This window comes from Panthera uncia (assembly GCF_023721935.1).
Source record: "Panthera uncia isolate 11264 chromosome C1 unlocalized genomic scaffold, Puncia_PCG_1.0 HiC_scaffold_4, whole genome shotgun sequence".
Classification (NCBI taxonomy): domain Eukaryota; kingdom Metazoa; phylum Chordata; class Mammalia; order Carnivora; family Felidae; genus Panthera; species Panthera uncia.
This window is the reverse complement of record NW_026057585.1, coordinates 93,714,443-93,737,512: the sequence shown is the minus strand read 5'-3', so window position 1 is coordinate 93,737,512 and position 23,070 is coordinate 93,714,443. Positions and strand designations below refer to the sequence as shown.

Here is a 23,070-nt window from a genome sequence, read left to right as displayed (position 1 = left end):
GCTGTTTCCCCGTATCCTCATTCTTCTGGAAACCCCAGTTTTCACTCTTTCTGCACTACGTCTCTTTCTCGAGGCAGTAAGGGGGATGCTGGGGGGGGGGGATGCACTGGCCAAGACCCAAAAGGTAAAAAAAATAGATCAAACACACACACACACTCACGCAGACCCCACTTAACTGAAAAAATGTTATCCTACTACCTTGAAAGTTCCTCCAAACCGTACCTTTTGTCAGTCCTGTGTAGCACAGCATATCAAACCCACTTTTGCAAGGGAAGCAACCGGAGAGCAGCAAGAGACTCGCCCCAGAAGATACAAGAAGGAGACCCTCAGTGAGCCAGGCAGGGTGACAGCAAGACCACTCTGATCCCCTTGGCAGCTGCGGGAAGGGGACTTGAAGGCCATGCCGGAGAGCTGCTCACTGCTGGAACTCTGGGTCCTGGCAGGGAGCAGAGGGCCGTCCAGAGTGGGTGCTTCATGAAGGGACACCGACAGAGGCAGTCAGGCTTAAAGAAACCAGCCAGGATGGTGTGGCACCCAGAGCCACTGAGAGTGAGGAGCTGTCCCCACCCCCCCCCCCAGACCCGAAGGGTGAGGGGGTTACATCTCCTGGAATCCCCAACGGCAGCTGTGGCTTTTGGTGGAGGGTTGGGCCCAGCCCATGGTGTCCCCACAGGGAGGGAGCAAGGGGAATGTCTGATCCCCCCACTGGCCAAACCCAACCAGAAACCAGAGACAAGGAGCCCATCAGCCCACGATGCAGCCCCGTGGCTGGCCTGCTGGGGCAGAGGGCCAGGGGGAGAGGGTGGGCGAGGATTGGAGGGCAAGTGGAGGATGTGACAGGGCACAGAAGGTGAGGACCTGGAAGGCTGTTAACAAGGCAGAATGAAAAGCCAAGCACCAGGGACCGGTGGCTGGGGAGCCTGAAGAGAGCAGCATGTGACCAGACTGGGCCGACTTGAGGACAGAGTGTGAGGGTGGCAGGGAGACAGGGACAGAGGTGGAGTTGGAGGAGGTGGTGGGCCAGGCCAGGGCAGGTGAAGGGGAATGCCCACGTGGAGTGGGTGAGGGAGCAGAGGTCACGAGGAGTCAAAGAGGAAGGGAGGGAGGGTGAGGAAGATGGGGGTCAGGAGGTCGTGCTCCGAGACTGGGTTTATGAGTTCCAGAAGATGAAGGTTGAGAACTGGCTCTGACGGAAGGTTCCAGATACATCAGGAGCCTTGGTGGCAGGCTAACTAACGGCTTCTCAGGGAGGCTTCCTCAAAGCCCAGCGGTCACCAGAGCAGATGTTTATCATTAGCAGATTTGTCGAAGTCTCAGTATTTTATGGACTCAGTAAATACTTTTAAAAGGTATTTAAAATGCAGGACACTTTTTTTTTTTAAATATTTTAGGAAAGATCATCTCTTTTCCTCATTTGAATTGCCTTAATTTTTTAAATAGTTGTTAATGTTTATTTATTTATTTTGAGAGAGAAAGAGAGCACGTGTGCAAGCAGGGGAGGGGCAGAGAGAAAGAGGGAGAATCCCAAGCAGGCTGTGCACCATCAGCACAGAGCCCAACGTGGGGCTCCAGCCCATGAACCCCGAGATCATGACCTGAGCCAAAATCAAGAGTCAGATGCTTAACCAACTGAGCCCCCCCCAAGCACCCCTGCAGGAGACTTTTTTTTTTTTTAAATGCATGGTCCATATTCAGTTCCACCCCACTCCTCTCTACTCGCGGGGCACCTGGGTAGCTCAGTTGGTTAAGATCCGACTTCAGCTCAGATCATGGGTTCATGAGTTCAAGCCCCACGTCAGGCTCTGTGCTGACAGCTTAGAGCCTGCAGCCTGCTTCGGATTCTGTGTCTCCCTCTATCTTTGCCCCTCCCCTGCTGGTGCTCTGTCTCTCAAAAGTAAATAAGTAAACATTATATAATGTAATTAATTAATTAATCCCTGTCTACTCTGAAAAGCAGAGGGGACAAGTCAAGGGCACAGATCTTGGTCCCAGAAGTGCCACGTGCATCTTGATGTTGGGTGAGACACTTCGTCTTAGCCACGTTTAAAACTGCGGTGAAACGTAACGTTTACCATCTGAACTGTTTGTTAAGCGTACGGATTAGCAGCGTTAAGTGCGTCCATGCTGTTGTATAACCAACCGGAACTTTCTCATCTTGCGACACTGAGGCTCTATGCCCGTTAAACCGGCAAACAATTCCCAGTTTCCCCCTCCCCCTAGGCCCTGGCAGCCGCCGTCTTACTTTCTGTTTCTGTGAGCTTGGCAACTCTAGGTACTTCGTACTGGTAGGATCAGACAGCTGTCGCCTACTTACGACTGGCTTATTTCACTCGGGTAATGTCTTCAACGTCCATCCGCGTCGTAGCGTGCGTCGGCATGTCCTTCCTCTTTAAGGCTGAATAATATTCCATTTTATGTACGCGGCACATTTTGCTTATCCGCCCACTTCTCAGTGGACACTGGGTTGTTTCCACCTCCCCGCTGTTGGGAGTAGAGTCGTGAACACGGGTGTACAAATCTCTCTTCAAGCCCTTGCTTTTCGTTCTTTTGGATGTTTACCCAAAAGTGGGCTCGATGGATCGTATGATGATATTATTCTTAATTTCTTTAAAGTGGATTTATTTAGTTTGAGAGAGAGAGAGAGAGAGAGAGAGGGGGCGAGCGTGAGCGTGGGGGAGGGGCAGAGAGAGAGGGAGAGCATCCCAAGCAGGCTCCATGCTGTCTGCACAGAGCCCAATGCAGGGCTCAGCCTCATGAACGGTGAGATCATGATCTGAGCCAAAGTCAAGAGTCAGATGCTTATCCAACTGAGTCGCCCAGTGGCTCACACCCAGTGTGAGTAGCGGGACAGCTCAGCAGGACGGAGCTCATACATTCAGCCTATATTAGCAGCAGGGCTTCTGTCCAGTAAGAGCTTTTAGCAAATCTCCAAGGAAGAGGAGGGTCTCATATTATAAGATAGTCCCAGGAAGCACTCTCTTGGCCTAACCTGTGACAGAGGCTCCTCCCACTTTTATGGAGTCATTTAAAACTTCCTGCTTGCTTTGATTTCTTTTTTTTTTTTTAATTTTTTTTAACGTTTATTTATTTTTGAGACAGAAAGAGACAGAGCATGAACGAGGGAGGGTCAGAGAGAGGGAGACACAGAATCTGAAACAGGCTCCAGGCTCTGAGCTGTCAGCACAGAGCCCGACGCGGGGCTCGAACTCACGGACCGCGAGATCATGACCTGAGCTGAAGTCAGACACTCAACCGACCAAGCCACCCAGGCACCCCTGCTTTGATTTCTTAATAATGGCCTGGCAGCTACTGAGGAACGGAGAGGAACGAGGCTAGGGAAAAGGAAAGCAAAATGCAGCACATAGAATTTCTCTCCTCGATGGGTTATCCAGGGTTCATGGAGCGTAGGGATCAGTGGGTATGGGGATGACCATGACGTGAGTGGAATTCCCCAAAGAACTAACGTGCTGTAGTGTTTTTTTTAAAAAAATACTTTCTTTTTTTAGAACGGATTGAGGTTTATAGGAAATTGAGCAGTTAGCGTACAAAGTTCCCGTATACCCGCCCCCAACACACACAGAGCTTCCCCTATTATTAACATCTTGCTTTCACATGGGACATTTGTTACCACTGACAAACCAATATTGATATGTTATCATTAACTAAAGTCCATAGTTGACATTAGGCATTGCATATTCTGTGGGTTTCGGCCCATGTCTGATAAGTACCCACCACTGCAGCGTCATACAGAATAGTTTCACCACCCTGAACCCCCTGTGTTCCACATGTTCATCCCGCCCCACATCCACTAGAGCCCCTGGAAACCACTGACCTCTTTACTGTCTCTATATAGTTTTACTTTTTTCAGAATTTCATATGGTTGAAGTTATACACTCTGTGGCCTTTTCAGACTGGCTTCTTGCACCAAGTGATGTGCATTTGCATGGTTCCTCTGTGTCTTTTTCTGGCTCGGTAGCGCATTTCTTTTCATCACTGACTTTTATTTCATTGTGTGGATGTACCACAGTTTGCTTACCCATTCGCCTTTTAAAAGACATCTTGGTGGCTTCAGTTTTAGGGATAAGGATGCGATAAACATGTGTCCAAAGTAAATGAGTCTTAAAATTCAACAATAAGGAAACAAACAACCCAATTTAAAACTGGGCGAAAGATATGAACAGACACCTTACCCAAGAAGATCTACAGATGGCAATAAGCTTATGAAAAGATGCTGACCATCATGTATCATTTAAGGAATTGCAAATAAACGCAGGCTATCTTTTCATTTATTTGGATCTTCTTTGATTTTTTCATCAATATTTTACAGTTTTCTTCATATATATCTTTACATATTCTGTTAGACTTCTACCTAAGTCTGTCTGTCTGGTCTTTCACTCTTTCTTAATCTATCTTCCTTCCTTCCTTCCTTCCTTCCTTCCTTCCTTCCTTTCTTCCCTCCTTCCTCCCTCCCTTTCTTTCTTTCTTTCTTTTTTCTTTTCTTTTCTTTTCTTTTCTTTTCTTTTCTTTTCTTTTCTTTTCTTTCTGCTGCTAATGTAAATGGTGTTGTGTTTTTCACTTCCGATTCCAGTTGTTCATTTCTGGTATATAGGAAAGCAACTGACTTTTGTATATTAATTTTGTATCCTACAACCTTGCTATAATTGCTTACTAGTTCTAGGAGTGTTTTTGTTGATTCATGGGGATTTTCTACATAGGCAGTCATGTCATCTGCAAATAGAGACAGTTTTATTTCTTCCTTTCCAATCTGTATACCTTTTATTTCCTTTTCTTGTCTTATTGCCTGTCCTGGCTAGGACACAGTACCGTGTTAAAAAAGAAGTGTGAAAGAGGACATCCTTGTCCTGTTCCTGATCTTAATGAGAAGGTTTCTAGTTTCTCACCATTAAGTATGATGTTAGCTTTAGGGTTTTTGTAGATGTTATTTATCAAGTTGAGGAAGTTCCCCTCTATTCCTAATTTGCCACAAGTGTGTGTGTGTGTGTGTGTGTGTGTGTGTGTGTGTGTGTGTAATCACAAATGGATGTTGGATTTTGTCAAATGCTCTTTCTTCACGGGGCTGTGCTCATGTGGCTTTTCTTCTCTAGCCTATTGAGGTGATGGACAGCATTAATTGATTTTCTTTTTTTTTAATTTTTTTTTAACGTTTTTATTTATTTATTTTTGAGACAGGGAGACACAGAGCATGAACAGGGGAGGGTCAGAGAGAGGGAGACACAGAATCTGAAACAGGCTCCAGGCTCTGAGCTGTCAGCACAGAGCCCGACGTGGGGCTCGAACTCACGGACCACGAGATCATGACCTGAGCCAAAGTCGGCGGCTTAACCGACTGAGCCACCCAGGCGCCCCTCATTAATTGATTTTCAAATGCTGAACCAGCCTTGCTTACCTGAAATGAATCCCACTTGCTTGTGGTGTATACATTGTTGGATTGGATTTGCTAATATTTCGTTGAGGATGTTTCATCTGTGTTCATGAGAGATACTGGTCTGAAGTTGTCCCTTCTTGTAATATCTTTGTCTGGTTTTGGTATTAGACTAATGTCCTCACAGAATGAGTTAGGAAGTGTTTCTTCTGCTTCGATTTTCTGAAAGAGGTTGTAGACAACTGGTATCATTTTTTCCTTAAGTGTTTGATGGAATTCACCAGTGAACCCATCTGAACCTGGTGCTGTCTGTACCAGGAACCAGGTGCTTTCTGGAAAGTTATTCATTACTGATTAAAATTCTTTAATAGATATGGGCCTATTCCGATTATTTATTTCTCCTTGTATGAGTTTTGGTACCTTGTATCTTTCAAGGAGTTGGTCAGCTTCGTCTAAGTTATCAAATTTGTGGGCATAGAATTGTTTATAATATCCCTTTGTTATCTTTAATATTTATGTGATCAGTAGTGAACCTCTCTCTTTCATTTCTGGTTTTAGTAACTTGTACCCTCTCTCTCTTTTGTTCTTGGTTAGCCTGCTAGAGGCTTGTCAATTTTACTGATCTTTTCAAAGAATCAACTTTTGGTTTCACTGATGTTTCTCTATTATTTTCCTGCTTTTTATTTCATTCATTTCTGTCTGAATTTTTGCTTCATTTCTTCTGTTTGGGTTAGGCTTTCCCAAGGTGAAAGCTTAGATTATTGATTTAAAGTCTTTCTTCTTTCCCAATGTATGCATTCCATGCTATAAACTTCCCTCTTAGCCCTGCTTTCACTGAATCCCACAAATTCTGATAAGTTGTATTTTCATTTGCATTTACTTTCATTTCATTTAGGTAATTTTTTTTTAATTTTTCTCGAGGCTTCTCCTTGACCCACAGGCTGTTTAGAAGTGTGTCGTTTAATCTCCAAATATTTTGTCATTTTCAGTTATTTTTCTGCTATTGATTTCTAGTCTGATTCCATTGTAGGCTGAAGGCATGCTGTGTAGGATTTCTGTCCTTTTCAATTTGTTATGGTTTGTGGCCCAGAATGGGGTCTATCTTGGGGAACGTTCCATGTGAGTGTGAGAACAACGTGCATTTTGTTGTTGTTTGGTGAAATTGTCTGTACCTGTCAATAAGATCTAATTGATTAACGGTGTTGTTCAGTTCAGCTTTATCCTTACTAACTTTCTGCCTGCTGGATCTGTCCATTACTGAAACAGGAATGTTGAAGTCTCTAACTCTCATAATGAATTTGTCTATTTCTCCTTGAACCTCTATCAGTTTTTGCCTCATTTATTCTGATGCTTCATCGTTAGGCATATACAATTAAGGATTGTTATGTCTTCTTGGAGAACTGACTCCTTTATCATCATATCCTTGTATCTTCTCTTTATCCCTGAGAATACTCCTGGCTCTGAAGTCTTTTCCGTCTGAAATTAATATAGTTACTCCTGCTTTCTTTCTGCATTTCAATATTTTAAGTGCCCAAGTGTATGATAAAAATTTGCAAAGTGAGTAAGAACACAGACATTTGAACCAAGCAAATCCGAGTAGAAGCCAGGGTAGTCAAGCTGGGTAACTCTGCACAAATGTAATCATTCTGTGCCTCAGTTTCCTTATCTACAAAATAGAGAACTATCCCTTTGGGCTGTTGTGTAGATGAAATGGATAATGCAGGAGAGCACTTAGCACATTTCCTGGCATGTAATGTTTAATTAATATAGTCTATTAATACAAGCTGTTGTATTGTTATATAACAGCATAACATAAGCAATTAGTCTATTATTGATACAAGTGACTGGTTATTATTGCATTTTGAGGCTTCACTGTCAATTTCTAAATGCAAGTACTCTTCGTATGAAGTTGGATGAGGCACTCCAGGAGGACACATTTAAATGTTTATTTATTTATTTTGAGAGAGAGAGAGAGAGAGAGAGAGAGAAAACACACAGGTGCATCCAAGCAGGGGAGGGGCAGACAGAGAAGAGAGAATCCCATGCAGGCTCCACAGTGTCAGCACAGAGCCCCATGCGGGGCTTGATCTCACGAACCGTGAGATCATGACCGGAGCCGAAATCAAGAGTTGGACGCTCAACCGACTGAACCACCCACGCGCCCCACGAGAAGATAAATTTAGAAAATAATTGCAAAGTCGCAGGCTGAAGTGGATGTCTCATAGGCAGTGTCCTGAAAAGAGAAAGGCTTCACATATGCCCTGCAGCCACAGTCCAGAGCCCTACGGCCAGGGGAATATGGTATTTCCTTCTGGCCACTGGGCCCTGCTCGGTCTTCTGATCAAAGCGAAATTACAGCAGAGCCTTCTGCCCTCCACTGCCAATTCACAGACACACCGTCTGGGGTCCCTCTCTTTTTGGAAATGTAATCACACCACGCCTCCTATTAAAAAGTAGATCATTGGGGCACGTGGGTGGCTCGGTGAGTCAAGTGTCCGACTCTGGATCCCAGCTCAGGTCTTGATCTCAGCCATGAGCTCAAGCCCCGCAGTGGGCTCCACGCTGGGCATGAAGCCTACTTACAAAAAAAAAAAAAAAAGATCATCTTCGATTAGATAAATTCTGAGTAGCTTTTAAGAAGCAATAGAAATAGCTAATCACATGGGACAATCTTCATTGCACACCAAGGTTTTCTAAAGGTGGTTATAAAACTAGGTGATGTGCTGTGATCTCAATTTTCTTTCAACTTTTTCACAAGATTGTAAGCACAGACAGACTAGAAGGATGTTCACGGCGCCTGGCTCTGGGGGGATGGGAGCCTAGGTGATTTTAATGTCTTCTTTGTGCTTTTTTCCGGTTCTCATTTTCTGTAATATTTTTTGAAATGTTATTTTTTTAATGAGTTGAACACAAAATTAATGAACGCCAATCATTAGGAACACCCCCCCCCCCCCCGTTTAACTCTATGTACTTTATCCCATGAACTTGGTGTTTTCCTTACAGGAAGGTGGACAGTTGTCACTTGCCAAGTGACCCTTTCTGGTTTGGGTTTGGGGCCATTTTTGCTTTCTGTCCTGCCGTTCGGGACGACCAAAAGCATACCTATGTGGGGTCAGGGATATAGAAAGTGGCCGATTCCCTGGCCAGACACGTGCTCATCCAGACTCCACAGAGTTCCCTTTGCCTCCGTGCTGCCGGATCCCCAGCCAACAACTTGGGCACCTGCTCTGGGGTCTGGAGTCAGAGAGAAGACATACCCCAGCCCCACCAGACACTATCCATGTGACCTTGGCCGGGTCGCTATCTTCCCTGACTCTACCTGTCATCATTTTTATTTATTTATTTTATTTAAAATTTTTTTTTAACGTTTATTTGTTTTTGAGTCAGAGAGAGACAGAGCATGAACAGGGGAGGGGCAGAGAGAGAGGGAGACCCAGACTCTGAAACAGGCTCCAGGCTCCGAGCGGTCAGCCCAGAGCCCGACGCGGGGCTCGAACTCACGGACCACGAGATCGTGACCTGAGCCGAAGTCGGACGCTTAACGGACCGAGCCACCCAGGCGCTCCACCTGTCATCATTTTTAAATGAGGGCTGTGGTGACCAGCCAGCCAGGCGAGGCGCCTAGCACCTTCTGATACCCAGTGCTCAGCAGTAAATGTGAGGGGCCCCTGCCGTTTATTCTTGTTTTCTTGGTTACAGCCGCCTTCCTTATGTATTTCAGTCTCCTGATATCGACAACCATCATGCGCTCATTGAATATAATGAGGCCGAGGACAGCTTTGTTCTCCAGGACTTCAATTCCAGAAACGGCACCTTCGTCAACGAGTGCCACATTCAGAATGTGGCCGTGAAGCTGCTACCCGGAGACATCCTGAGATTTGGGTCTGGAGGGCTGACCTACGAACTGGTCATCGAAAACCCATCCTCGGTGAGTCCAGACCCCTGTGCGTCCAAAGGGTGGTCCTTGTCCGCCGCGCGCCCCTCGGGTTTCACGCCACGCACACCAGTGACCCTGATGGACTGGACCCGGCAAGGTTCACACCTATCCCGGTGGATCCTGGCGGGGCGTGAGTCCTCGCGCCCTCTTCTGGGCATTTCCTGGAATGACATGTAAATTTTGCACCGTGGCAAACCCAGAACTAAGCGTAGCGTTTTGCTGAAAATGCAAAGCTTGATCAGGGCAGATGGAAGGCAGGATGCGCTTTTGAAAACTCAGAGATGGATGCTTCTTTTTAGGCAGATCAGCCGTCTGCAGCTTCCTCGCTCTGTGCCCCCCGAGCAGGGTTCTTTCTAGGCCTGGGTCTCGGGCTTGCCAGCACGGCCTGGCATCAATCTGGCTGTAGAGCCCGAAAGTCAGCGTCCGCCCGGAGCAGACACTCAACGCATAGCAGCTGTTCTTATGCCCCCGATCAGAAATGTCCCCAGGGTCCTGACCCAGAACGTGGCCCCGGTTTAAGCCAAATGTAATACAGAACTTCCCCATTAAACCTCAGTCACGAGGAACGTGCTGTTTACCAGAGAGGTGGGATGGGGGCGGGAGGAGGGGGTTAGCAACACGGGCTTTGATCAGGATCCCAGCTCTGCCACTTGCATACTTTTGTGTGCTCTTGAGCGAGCCACCGGACCCCTCAGAACCTCTGTTTCCTCACCTACAGAATGGGGCCAATGGCAGCAGTGACCTTGCAGGCTCATCTTGAGGGTTGAGATGATTATAATCGTAAAACTAGCACAGCGTCCATTCCCGGTGAGCACGGAATGAATCTCTGCCATGCGTGTCCCAGAGAGATGGTGCATTTATCTTACCACCCCCAAGAATGCTACGTTGAGTCAGACCTCCAAGGCTTAAAATCCTTTCGGGGACAAGGCCAAGTATAAATAAATTAAATTCAGAGGATCTACACAGAATCCTGGGGTTTTGAGCCCTCAGGCAGCCCTAAATATGCACCCCAGGCAGATCAACAGGATCCCTCAGGCTGCAGGAGCCACGATGTCACATCCATCACCTTTGGCTTTGAAGATGGGGGACAGATTTTTCTGCTACTGCACAGCTGCCTTATCCCCCTTAGATCATTAAAGTGTGTTTGCTCATGAACCGTACCGGGGTCCTGTGGCAGCACCGAGGAGGGGCTCCCGACCCGGAAGCTGTTGACCTGATCAAGTGTTCAACGTGGGCTCCAAGGACCCCCCAGTACTTCAAACCCTGTGGGGAGCAGACCAAGCATGCAGATCCCTGGGCCTCACCCAGGCCCAAGGACTCGTACTTAAGGTTGACAGATGGGGCGCCTGGGTGGCTCAGTTGGTTAAGCGTCAGCTTCACCTCAGGTCATGATCTCACGGTTTGTGAGTTCGAGCCCTGCGTCGGGCTCTGTGCTCACAGCTCAGAGCCTGGAGCCTGCTTCGGATTCTGTGTCTCCCTCTCTCTCTCTGCCCCTCTGCCACTCATGCTCTGTCTCTCTTTGTCTCTCAAAAATAAATTAAAAAGTTAAAAAAAACTTTTTTAAAAAGATTGACAGATAAAATACAGGACACCCAGCTAAATCTGAACTGCAGATAAACGCCAAATAATTGTTTAGTATAAGTATATCCCAAATATTGCAAAAGGCCACTTATGCTTAAAAAAAATTATTTGTTGTTTATCTGAAATTCAGAGTTAATTGGACACACTGTATTTTATTTAGGTTTTTAAAAATTTTTTTTAACATTTACTTATTTTTGAGACAGAGAGAGACTGAGCACGAATGGGGGGAGGGTCAGAGAGAGAGGGAGACACAGAATCCAGAGCAGGCTCCAGGCTCTGAGCTGTCAGCCCAGAGCCCGACGTGGGGCCCGAACTCACGGACCGCAAGACCATAACCTGAGCCGAAGTCAGACGCTTAACCGACTGAGCCACCCAGGCGCCCCTAGATTTTTTTAAATCTATATATTTATGTTAAATCTGGCAACCCTCCCCAGCCTCCCTGGGAACGGGGTGTGCACTGGGGAATATGCGTTCTCACAAGCTCCCTGGTGATTCCGACGTGCCCCCAACACAAGGAAAACCTAAGTTTGGAACTCCTCCTCTAAAGCATTTACAGATTGTTTCAGGAACCAAAGAAAACAGAGTCTCAAACGCCAAGCCTATAAACCCAAGTCTGTGAAGCGTGAGTCAATGTTTGTCAAACACGTGTGATTGATTATAAGAATGTATTTGGAATGTCCCATAAAATTACAGGTTCCCAGGCCCCCCGCCTGGGAGATTCTCATTCTGTGGCTTGCCAGCAGGGGACAGGGGGACAGACGACATCTGCCTGCTTTCACACAAAGGTATTTATGGAAATGTTATTTATAGGGACACAAAAATTGAAAGCTAGCTATCCATCAAAAGGGGACGTCATTTTAAAAAGTACAAGGAGTTCTTCGTATATGGAAAACTGTGCCGCTTTTTTTTTTTAGACACTTTATTTATTTTTAAGAGTGTGCAAGCTGGGGAGGGGCAGAGAGAGGAGAGAGAGGGGATCCCGAGCAGGCTCCGCAAGGTCAGCGTGGAGCCCTGTGTTCCACGAACTCACGAACCGCGAGGTTATATGACCTGAGCCGAGATCGAGGTGGGGCACTTAACTGACGGAGCCCCCCGGGCGCCCCTGTGCCGCTTTTTAAAAACCGGTTTTTGGAGACAAACTGACAGGCAAGAAAGCTGCAGGTGTTTAAAGGATGTAACTTGATCGACTTTGACTTAGGCGTGTGCCAGACGGACCATCATCAAGGCAGTGAGCAAACTCATCACCCCCAAAGGGTTCCTCGTGACCACGTTTGCTTGCCTGCTTTTAACAGCTTCCTCGAATATAACTTGCACCACACACACCTCACCCGTTTGTACGTGTGCCGTTCGGTGTTTGCACGTTTACGGGGTTCCGTAGCCGTCCCTACCACCCGCTTCCAGAACCTTTCCATCCATTTCTGTCACCCTCCCCCAAACCTTGGAGGCACTTCGTTATTTTTGTTCGTTTTTCGTTTTTAGATTTTAAAGTGGTGGCAAAATACCGAAAACATTTACCATCTGAACCTCTTGTGAGCATATAGTTCTGTCACTGCACTCACACTTCTGTACAGCCATCTCCGGAACGTTCTCCCTCTTCCCAATCCGAAACCCGGTGCCTGTTACGTGAAAGCTCCCTCCCTCTTCCTTGCTCCCCCAGCCGCCACTCTTTCTGTCTCTGTGAACTTGACCGCTCCGGGCCCCTCACAGAAGTGGAATCTCACAGTGTTTGTCCGTTGGTGACCTTCTCCCTTCACTTACAGAGTGTAATGTCCTCACGGTCCATCCGTGTTGTAGCAAGTGTCAGAACTCTCCTCTTTTTTTTAAAAATTTTTTCATGTTTATTTATTTTTGAGAGAGAGAGAGAATGGGGGAGGGGCAGAGAGAGGGAGACACAGAATCCGAAGCAGGCTCCAGGCTCTGAGCCGTCAGCACAGAGCCCGACGTGGGGCTCGAACCCACGAACCGTCAAGATCGTGACCTGAGCCGAAGTTGGACCCTTAACCGACTGAGCCACACAGGTGCCCTGCATTGTTAACATTTTCTCCAGAACCTTCTTCAGTGTGGACAGTTGACAACACAAAACAGATCAAGCTCTGATTTACAGTGTTTGCTATTTCTGTGGTGTAAATACTCCCACCATGGCCAATCTCAAGAGACCAGGGAAACATCACTGAATACAGAGATACAGGGAGACGTGAGGTAGCACGCACATGTAGGGTTAAATCACCTCAAGAGCATGGAGAGCAGTAAAATAATGTAATATAATTCGGAAGGGTGAGTGTTAACTATGTTACTTTTGTTTCTACTATCGTTTAATTGTAAGTTCATATCATTTAATTTTTATTAATGGCTTCTCATCAACCAGCTCACAAAATTCCTGGGCATTTAATACCTGGCTCTCATGGGGGGCACCAGGGTGGCTCAGTTAGTTAAGCATCCGATGTCGGCTCAGGACATGATCTCACGGTCCGTGAGTTGGAGCCCCATGTCGGGCTCTGTGCTGACAGCCCAGAGCCTGGAGTCTGCTTCAGATTCTGTGTCTCCCTCTCCCTCTGCCCTTCTCTGTCTCTCTCTCAAAAACAAAGAAACATTTTTTTAAATAAAAACAAAGAACTGGCTCTCATGAGCTGGTAGCAGGTAGCCCCAGCACGCCTCTCGTGCAGCAGACATTCCCCGGTCCTGCCTGGATGAAGACCGGGGTCTTCTGGGCTGCTTCCCACACGCGGCACGTACCACGTGAATAACACCACCAAAGAGTTATCAGTGTTCCTAGAAAACCCCGATTCCAAGCAGCGCATGCAACATCTTGTGGTTTTCACACCGTCTCTTTCTTCCTTTCTTTTTTGTAACTTAGAAAATTTCCTATGCCCTGTTAACCGATCATCTAAGACCCTTCTGTGAGTATGGAAAGCAGTTATAAAAAAAAATCATGACTTCAAACAAGCTCGAAGCTGTAAGAGCCCAGGTGTTAGAGTCAAACAGCATCATCGCTTCCCGGCTGTGGGACCTTGGGCAAGTCACTTACCCTCTCTGAGCTTCAGTTTCTTAATCCACAACATGGGGGCAAAAATGCCTCCCCCACCTCTGGGATTGTTCTGGCAATTAGATGAGAGCACAACACAGTCTCTGGCACCCGGGTGCCTTCCTGACGTGGTGGCTCATCGCCGGAGAAATATCGGCAATTACAAACAGCAGAGCACGTGACAGGCTCTCCAAGGGCAAAGTCGGCCTCACCGTCTGCCCAGCCTCCGGGGCGTCCTGGCAGCGTGTGTGGGTCTTGGAGGCACGCAATATGCAAACTCCCTTGATTATTTTAGGGTGTCCCATTCAACATGCACCCCTTACAGGGCTAGAAGCACACACTGGAAAGATAACATAAAGAACAAGTAGATAATCTGAAAAATTGGGTTATGTTTTCTTGAGTAAATTATTGACGGGTGTTTGTTCAAGCTGATACAAATTCAGTAGCGGGTGTGGCCTGGCTAATCCAGGTGGTTGACAACCTGCTATTTTAAAGACAGTGTGGAAGAAATCAGGAGTGTAACATATGCTCCCTGAAAAACAACAACAACAAAAAACATGCAACATACCATATGGTCAGAGAAAAGGGAAAAGGGAAAGAAAAAAGGCATTAGCATGTATTTTTAAACTCACGTTTCTAAAAACAGACTTCTTGATAACTGACCTTGACCCCAAGCTCGGGGTACATTCTAATGTGAGCACAGCCCAGAACTAGCTTTTAACGTGAGTCCTTTTCTTGTGTTTGTTTTACCCCTGCCTGTTTCCTTATGTACTGGCAGCGATTTCTGAGAAAACCTTGACCTTGCTTATTATAGAGCAAGCATGCAAACCAGAGAAAATCAACTTTTACCTTCCAACTAAAGCCACCCTCAACCAACAAGCTTGAGAAAGAAAACAAAAAGCCTTATAATTTTTAATTTTATTTTTGAATCCGAAAAGCCAAATGGAGGCTTTCGTGCATGTATATGTCCCTGGCTCCTTCCCCCTTAGGGACCCTATCATTAGGGCTCTGGGCTGCAAGTGACAGAAACCAGCTCTAGCCGGCCTCACCGGGGCTGAGCAGCTCAGGGTACCGAGCCAGCCAGGGCTCAAAGCCAGCTCCCCACGTGCAGCGCCACGTTCACAGCAGCCATCATCACTGTAGCCAGTGACGATGGGAACCCAAGTGCCCCAAAATGGCTAAACAAAATGGGGTGAATTCTGACACCTGCTACAACGCGCGTGAACCTTGAGGACACAATGCTCAGTGAAATCAGCCAGTTGCCCAAAGACAAAGGCGGTACAGGTACAGTTCCACTTGCCTGAGGTCCCTAGAGGAGTCAAATTCAGAGACAGAAAGCGGAATGGTGGGTGCCAGGGGCTGGGGGAGGGGGAAGGGGGTGGTGGTGTTTAATGGGGACAGAGTTTCCGTTCTGTAAGATGGAAACCTTCTGAAGATGTGTCTCCCAGCCACGTGAGTGTCCTTGGCACTCCCGACCCGTACGCTTAAAAACGGTTAAGATGCAAATGTGGCGTTACGTGTGATTTACCACGATTAAAGCAACAGCGGCTTCTAGCTCCCCATGCCTCGGCTCCGCTCCCTCAGGCAGGCTACATTGTCAAGTCCGCAGACCACTCCAGACCCTGGTGTCCGGCCACGGGCTCCCTGGGTCCCTTCGGCTCTGATTGGATCACACGCCTCACCACTGAGCCAATCACTGAGGCCGGGGAATGTGATTGGCTGAGTGCTTAGCCCCACCCACAAGCTGCTCAGCGATTGGGCGGGGGATTCCCCAGACGCTCCAAAAGACCTGAGTGGCGTCTGGGCGGCCCCCTGGGGAAGTGGTTGGTATTGGACGTGCCGGACGGGCTCACTCCCGCTGGCACCCTTGCCGTTAGTTAGCGGTGAGCGTATGACCTGCGGATCCCAGCACAAAAGGGGAGTTCTTCCACGCCTCCCAGCAACCTCCAGATTTGTTTTTTAGCACATTAGAATTTACCCCTTCTCGCCTTTGGCCCATGGGCCAGTGAATATTTATTTAACTGGTGGGAAAATGTTATAGGAATAATTGAGGCAAGACAGACCCTCCGAGGTGGGGAGGAGACAGGATGGATGGGGAACTTAGTGCGGGGCAGGAGCGGGACACCCTGGCCCTGGGGAATAACGAAAGGAAGAAAGCACAGGTGGAGAGGCTGAGATGTTGACACTGGAGAGAAACTGGAAAAGTGCGCGGAAGAAACAGAGCCCTGGAACACTGCCAAGTCCGTTCCTGAAGCAGGTTTAAAGTGGGCCAGTGTCATTATGAATGATGGGCCAGATGTCCCCAGGCAGTTGGAGCTTGGAGCTTGATATCCCCGAACGCTGTCCTCACGGACTCCAAGAAAACGTCTTCAGAGAGAACGCACAGGATCTTTGACTTGCTGGGGAAAGTCTAGAGCCTGAACGAATGGAGAATCTTCCTCTTAAATCTAACTGAAGCTGTAGGAAGTTCTATGAGTAGGTGCTCATATTTGGAAGTGTCTCTCTCTCTCTCTCTCACTATGTGTCTCTGAGTTCATATTCTCTCCTGTCTACAGGAGACACATGAGCTCCAGGCAGGGGGGAATAGATGTGTGGCCCTACATAGTGGCAAACCTTTGAACTCAGTGTGTTTTTTTCTGCCAAGAGAATTGGAGTGGGGGAGGTGAGACAGAGACAGGGGTCATCAGACCTCATTCCCAACTCCCTCCCCACCACTACCTGAGCCTGGGTAAATTCATTAACCTCACCATGCCTCGTTTGTAATATAGGAGTCGTTTTGTAATATAGGAGTTCTGCTCGGCAGGACTATCGTGAGAAATAGATAAGGAAGGAACAATAAATGATGGCACACCCCAATGTTACGGTTGAACCACTAGGACCAGGGAGAAACCACCACTGAAGCGTTAAACCCAGGCAGAAGCCAGGTGTCAGCATCCCTCAGCACGTGTCTGTCCACGATTAGATGGGGTTGGGTGTGCTTCCCATATAAAGTAGCCGCAGGCCTCTTCCAAGGGTCAGATGATGAAACAATCCCTCGGTAGACGTTTATGGAGCATTTCCCAAGAGTCGGGTGTGGTACATGTTGAGGATCAAAGGTTAATGAGACAGGCGAGGTCCCTGCCATCCCAGAGCTCTTGGCTTCAGAGGGGCAGATGGCATTAGAAGTGCCCAGCAGATGCAGAGTGTGGATGGAAGGCAGGCTGGCGGTCCTGAAGAGCCCAGTGTGAATCTCAGGGATTTGTTCATTCATTCTTTGAAGCAGTATTGGAGGGCCTGCTCTGTATGTGCCAGGCATTATTCTAGGTGCTGAGGACACAGGGGTGAGCAAGATAGACAGCCCTTATCCTCTTGGAGGTGACGTTCTACCAGCTCAGAGGCTCACCAGCAAGTCTAGGATCTTGGAAAGTCACAAGGTCTCGCTCAGCCTCAGTCTCGTGACAGAGTGTTAGGTGTATCAAACAGGGTGATGCCTGTGACCCTCTCGGCCGCATGAAGGCTGTCCCCAGGAACTGGTGGTGTGATGGTGCAATGTGACCCACGGTGGGGCCTGCCATCCCAAACTTGGGGATGGTCTGGTGGGGGATGAGGGGGGGGTTCCTTGGGGAAGTGACTTAGAAGCTGAGCCCTAGGGCAGCAATTATATGTCTGGGACAAAGGTGGAGACCACCCCCAGCTGATCGGAACCTCCTCTGACTCTCTTCTCTGCCCCTGCAGGTCTCCTCCCCATGGATGAGTGGCCCGGTACCTTGGCCAAGACCACAGCCACCTGCGGCCACACAGCAGTCGCAACAGTCCCCCCCACCTCTGCAGATGCCCTTCCCCCTGGGGATCCGGCCAGCACCAGTGCAGAGGAGCTGGTCCCAGGGGGTTCCCAGGCCCACCATGGTCCCTCCTGCCTGTCACAAGCGGCCCATGAGCGCCGGAGGGAAGATGTTCTCCTTTGTGATGGATGGCATCCACAGGCCTCCCATCATCAAGCAAGGTATTCGCTCACGCTTCCAGTGGTGGCTTTGGGGATGGCCTTATAGCCACGCGGGTGGGTCTCGGTTTTTGCTTATTTTTTCCGATTCTGAAAGTAGAACATAGTCAATTATGGAAAACTCGGGGATAAACAGAAAGTAAGAAAACAGTTAAAGATCCTTTGTCACCCTCACCACCCAGCACCCCCTGTTGACTTTCTGGGGCCTGACCCTCCAGACTTTGTGCTCTGCACAAATACACACATCGGTACCCCTGTGGCGAGCGTGCAGGCGTGGGTGTGTGTCTGTGTGTGTGTGTGTGTGTGTGTGTGTGTGTGTGTGTGTGTGTGTATCTGAATACATAGCAGGCTGTAAACTTACAACTTTGACTCAGATGTGCAGAAATATGGGCAGCCGAAATGCCCCTCACCCACAACAGCCTTAGGAGCTTTTAAATATTTTATTACCATTTCACAGATGACAGGAGGCTGAGGCTCATTGAGGAAAATTACATCCCAGACGTGACATATTCAATCTAGTCTGATCTAACATTTTTCAGTCCGATTAAGGCTAGTTATCTCGGTGACTATCATTCACAGCCTGGTCACTTTGGGGACCAATCTTCACAGTTTCCTTCCCTCACCCTCTTCCCCTGAAGGCTTCATGACATTTGGGGAGGGGACTTCCTATCTGTCACTATCCTCTTGGCCTCTCTGGCAGAGTAGCCAGCTTGACTTGACTTAGTCCTTGGCATGACCCCGGTTTCCTCCATGCCTGTGATGTGAAGATCCCATTCTCTGTCCTCTGGGTCCCCAGGTCTCTCTGTGGCTCCACACCCTCGCCTGGTGTCACTCAAGACCATTCACCTGATCACCTCCCTCAGCCATTCAAATAATAGTTATTGTTGTGAAATATACAAACTGAGGAGTAAATGAAATGCAGTTATATTCACCACTATCATCATCATCATCATCATCAAATGAACCCTTGTGGACCATCAACATCAAATGAAGTCGAGAAATTACTCAGCCATTTCCCCCTTTCATTTTAATATGAAAATTTTCAAACATACTGCAAAGTAAAAAGAATTTTACAGAGACCCTCCCACCTAATTCCACCATTAACATTTTGCTGTACTCTCTACTGCATATCTGTCTATCCATCCCTCTATTCATTCATTAATCCATCTTTGATGCATTTCAAAATAAATTTCACACGTCTGTAGCCTTCTTCCTAAATATTTCAACAGTGTTTGTCTTTTTGATGTAAAAATTAACATGCGGTGTATATGTTATCAATTGCTACATGATAGATTCTCCCAAAACTTAATGGCCCAAGGGGCTGCCTGGGTGGTTCAATTGGTTAAGCCTCTGATTCTTGATTTCGGCTCAGGTCATGATCTCACAGTCGTGAGATCGAGCCCCATGTTGGGCTCTACGCTGAGCGTGGAGCCTGCTTAAGATTCTCTCCCTCCCTCTCCCTCTACCCCTCCCCTGCTTGCACACATGCTCTCTCGCTCTCTCTCAAAAAAAACCCAAAAAAACAGAAACAAAACACTGTAGTGGCCTAAAGCAAAATAAAACAAAACAAAAAAAACCCAAACTAAAACAAAAAACCCAGACGTGGGTTTTTTATCTGATACTCTTTTTGTGGGTCAGGAATTTGGGAGCAGCTTAGCAGGGTGGCTGTAGCTCAGGGTCTCTCATAAGACTGCAGGTAAGCTGTCAGCCAGGGCTGCAGTCATCTGAAGGTTTGACTGGGGCTGGAGAATCTGCTTCCAGGATGGCGCACTCACATAGCTATTGGCAGGAGGCCCCAGTTCCTCACCACACGGACCTATCCAGAGAACTGCTGGAATGTCCTCCTGAAATGGCAGTTGGCTCTTCCTGAAAAGGTGGCCCAAGAGAGCAAGATGGAAACCACAACATCTCTTAGGACCAAGCCTCGGAAGCCGCTGTGTCATTTTTGCAATACCCTGCTGGTTACACAGGTCAGCTCTGTCTAGTGTGGATAAGACTCCCCATGGCCCTGAATACCAGGAGGTGAGACCTCCTGGCAGCCCTGTCTTGGAGACTGGCTACCACAGTCTGTCCTCTGGTCCTCAATGATTCACCACCTCTCACTTGCACAACTCCCTCACCCTCTCCCAAGCGCTCCCTCCCCCCCCCAGGGTCTCATCCCATTCCAGCATCAGTCTAAATTCCAGAAGCTCATCATCTAAATCAAGTCCAGGTACAGATGGAGCTCACTGGGTGTAGCTCCTTAAGCTCAGGTTCTTACATACCATTGCCAGCAATCTGAAGACTGTGAACTGAAGACATGGGTTGTCTGTCCCTCGTACACCCGACGTAGTCTGGTAGGACAGAGTTTATGGACATGCCTTCTTTTCAAAAGGGGAAAAACAAGAAACACACAGGAGTCCTTGGCCCAAAGCAATTCTTAAATCCAGCCAGGAAAAAGTTGGAAGTTCCTTTATTAGGACTTAGACCTGTTCTTGCCCAGAAATGACCCTTCATGGCTCTTGCCTCTGCCCTCTGGTTCCTTGGTTCGGCCCTCTGAGTCCTCCTGCCTTTTCCATGAGAGGTATCACATTTGCAGCTGTGCAATTTTATAGTCTGCTGCCTGCCTATAGATGCGTGGGGGTCATAGGCTTCTCTTGCTTTTGTGGGTCTCCATCTCCGTCAGTCCACACTGGTAGTGTTCCTTCTTGGGGTTCACCCTAGTAGGCAAAAGCCTTCTTGACACAAACCCTCCTCTGCCTTGGGCTTCTGCCGAGAATGGGAGGGACAGCCCTTCTTAGAAGCCCTGGGTTTTTCCCGAATCATTCCCTGACACACCAGCTTGGATCTCTCCGCTTTCTTGACAAAGGATATTACAGTCTTACACTCAGCTTCATCTTTGGAGCGTGCTCTCCTGAGAGTGCCCTTGATTTGGTCTTTGCCCAACCCACATCTCACATTTCATTTGCCATCTGGAGAGGGAGGGAATTTTCAAGTCCTATCAAGTCCCAGCTCCTTGTGGTTCAACAGTCCCCCTGTTGGCCTCTCTCCCCTCCTGCAGTTCATGGTAAGTGCCAGGAAGAGGGCAGGTGGCACCTTCCAGCACTCTGCTGGGCTCCATCACCCAGTTCATTAGGAACATCTTCTGCTTTCCGCATCACCACAGGCAATGTGTTCTAAAACTTCTTATAAGGGATCCTTATAAGAAGAGAGAGAGAGAGAGAGACACCAGGGATGCCTGCACATGGAGGAAAGGCCATGTGAAGACACAGAATGAAGGTAGCCATCTACAAGACAAGAAGAGAGGCCTCAGGAGAAACCAACCCTGATGCCACCTTGATCTTGGACTTCAGCCTCCAGACTATGAGAAATATAATTCCACTGTTTAAGCTACCCAGTCTGTGCTCTTTTGTTATGGCAGCTGAGCTGATGATTGCAAAGTCCATCCACTATTGGAGAGGACAATCCAAAGATGTGAATACCAGGAGATAAGAACCATTGGCGCCATCTTGGAGAATGGCCACCACACAACGAAAAGCACCCAGTCCAAATCCTAAAGACACCCACACGCTGATAATTAAGGCACCCACATGCTGTCCCTGGTGAGGACTGATAATTATCTGACAAGCACCAGGAGAGCCAGATGGCTGTGAAAATATTGAAGCAACTTCTCTCCCATTTGGCAAATAGCCACCGCTTAAAACTTCTTAAAGTGTCTCTGTTCCCCCATCCCTGCCATCCCACTGTCCCAGCCATCCCATCCCTCCTTTGGGGTTCTCCCCACTGGGACCTCCAAATGATCCAGCAACTAGAGGGTTTGTTTTGAACTGAGTTAAACCAGTTGGGTCGTACATGGCCCTTGGGGTCTCTCCTCGATAGGTATTAGGAGCCAGTAAAGACATTTGAGACAGGTGACAGGAAACCACTCCAGCACCTCCCTGCCTGGGTGCAAGGAAAGCAAGTCTCAGATAAATTCGAACCCATGCAGACTTCCAGTAAACATAGCAAAGGGATGTCAAACATCATTCAGCCTATTCTGTAGGTTTGATGAAGTCTGGACTCTGTCCTTTAAGGGCTCCGACCATCACCTAGTAGAAAAGCTCATTCAAGGCCGCCATGACAGGGGCACAGAGGCATCCGGAGTTACTCCCAGAGATGGCATTAGACAGCAGAGATCTAAACCAGGACTGGACACGGGACCCTCCCTGAGTGGGGGCACAAGGACAGGGCTCCCCAGTACTTCAGCCGACCGGCAGGCATACCTTCGTGCATTTGCCCTTTGGGAGCCTGTTTCTAACATAAAGCATACAAGGGTAATAGGCCACCCTTTTTACCAACTAAAAACCTATTTCTGGCCTCTGGTTTGCTAATTAGGAAAGCCTCCGGTGTCGCCTGCCTCTGGACTGTGGCCTGTGCAGTGTAATGCTGCCCGGCCACCCCAAGCGTGGGGACTCCTGACTGGGGCGACTGACTGCCCCTAGGCTGAAAAGTAAACAACTTGCACATATATAGCATCAAACAGGGAGTCTGCTGAATATTGAAAAACTAAGCCACAGGCCTTGTGACCATCAGTAATGTGACACAGGGGCCTCCAGAATCCGGCTGGATGTTATACTCAAAGCCTTTGCCGTAGAATTAGTGTGTGTGTGTGTGTGTGTGTGTGTGTGTGTGTGTGTGTGTGTGTATCTCACTTCTCCTGTATTCCTTTAAAAAAAAAAACCCCAGTTATAGATGTTGGCAGGAAAGGAGAAATCAAGTGAAGTAGGAGAACAAAAGGGAGAATGTTCCAGTCAAGTGCTTTCAGATGTGATAGCCACCAGCCACACGTGGATTGAGCTAACGTGGCTAATGTGACTGAGGAACTATATGTTTAATTTCCACTAATTTAAATTTCAAAACCGACACCTGATTCAGTTTTTGGAAGGTTTTAAGTACGCCTGGAACATCCTGAGTATGCAAATCTGCTTCAACTGCAAGTTTTTGTGAAGCCCAAATACAGATCAAGTCTTCCCATTGAAAATTTAGCTTCCAAGTTAAGATGCACTGGATTTCAAAGACATAGTGCCCCAAAGAAACAGAGTGTAAAATGTCTCTATCTTTTTGGTCTTGATTATGTGTTGAAATGATAGTGGGCTTTTTTCTAACGTACGGGGTTAAATCTGTTATCAAAATTAATTTCATCGTTTTAC

General features: G+C 47.7%; 1 protein-coding gene across 6 annotated transcripts in view; it reads left to right on the top strand.

Moving 5' to 3' along the window:
• The window catches only part of FHAD1 (forkhead associated phosphopeptide binding domain 1), a 123,243-nt gene that overhangs the window by 15,087 nt on the left and 85,086 nt on the right, over window positions 1-23,070 (top strand). For all 6 annotated transcript variants that reach the window (XM_049618037.1, XM_049618035.1, XM_049618034.1 and 3 more), the window contains exons 3-4: window positions 9,105-9,311; window positions 17,638-17,905. In XM_049618037.1, coding sequence (XP_049473994.1) covers window positions 9,105-9,311; window positions 17,638-17,905 — 475 coding nt within the window. The remainder of the gene's footprint in view (window positions 1-9,104; window positions 9,312-17,637; window positions 17,906-23,070) is intronic.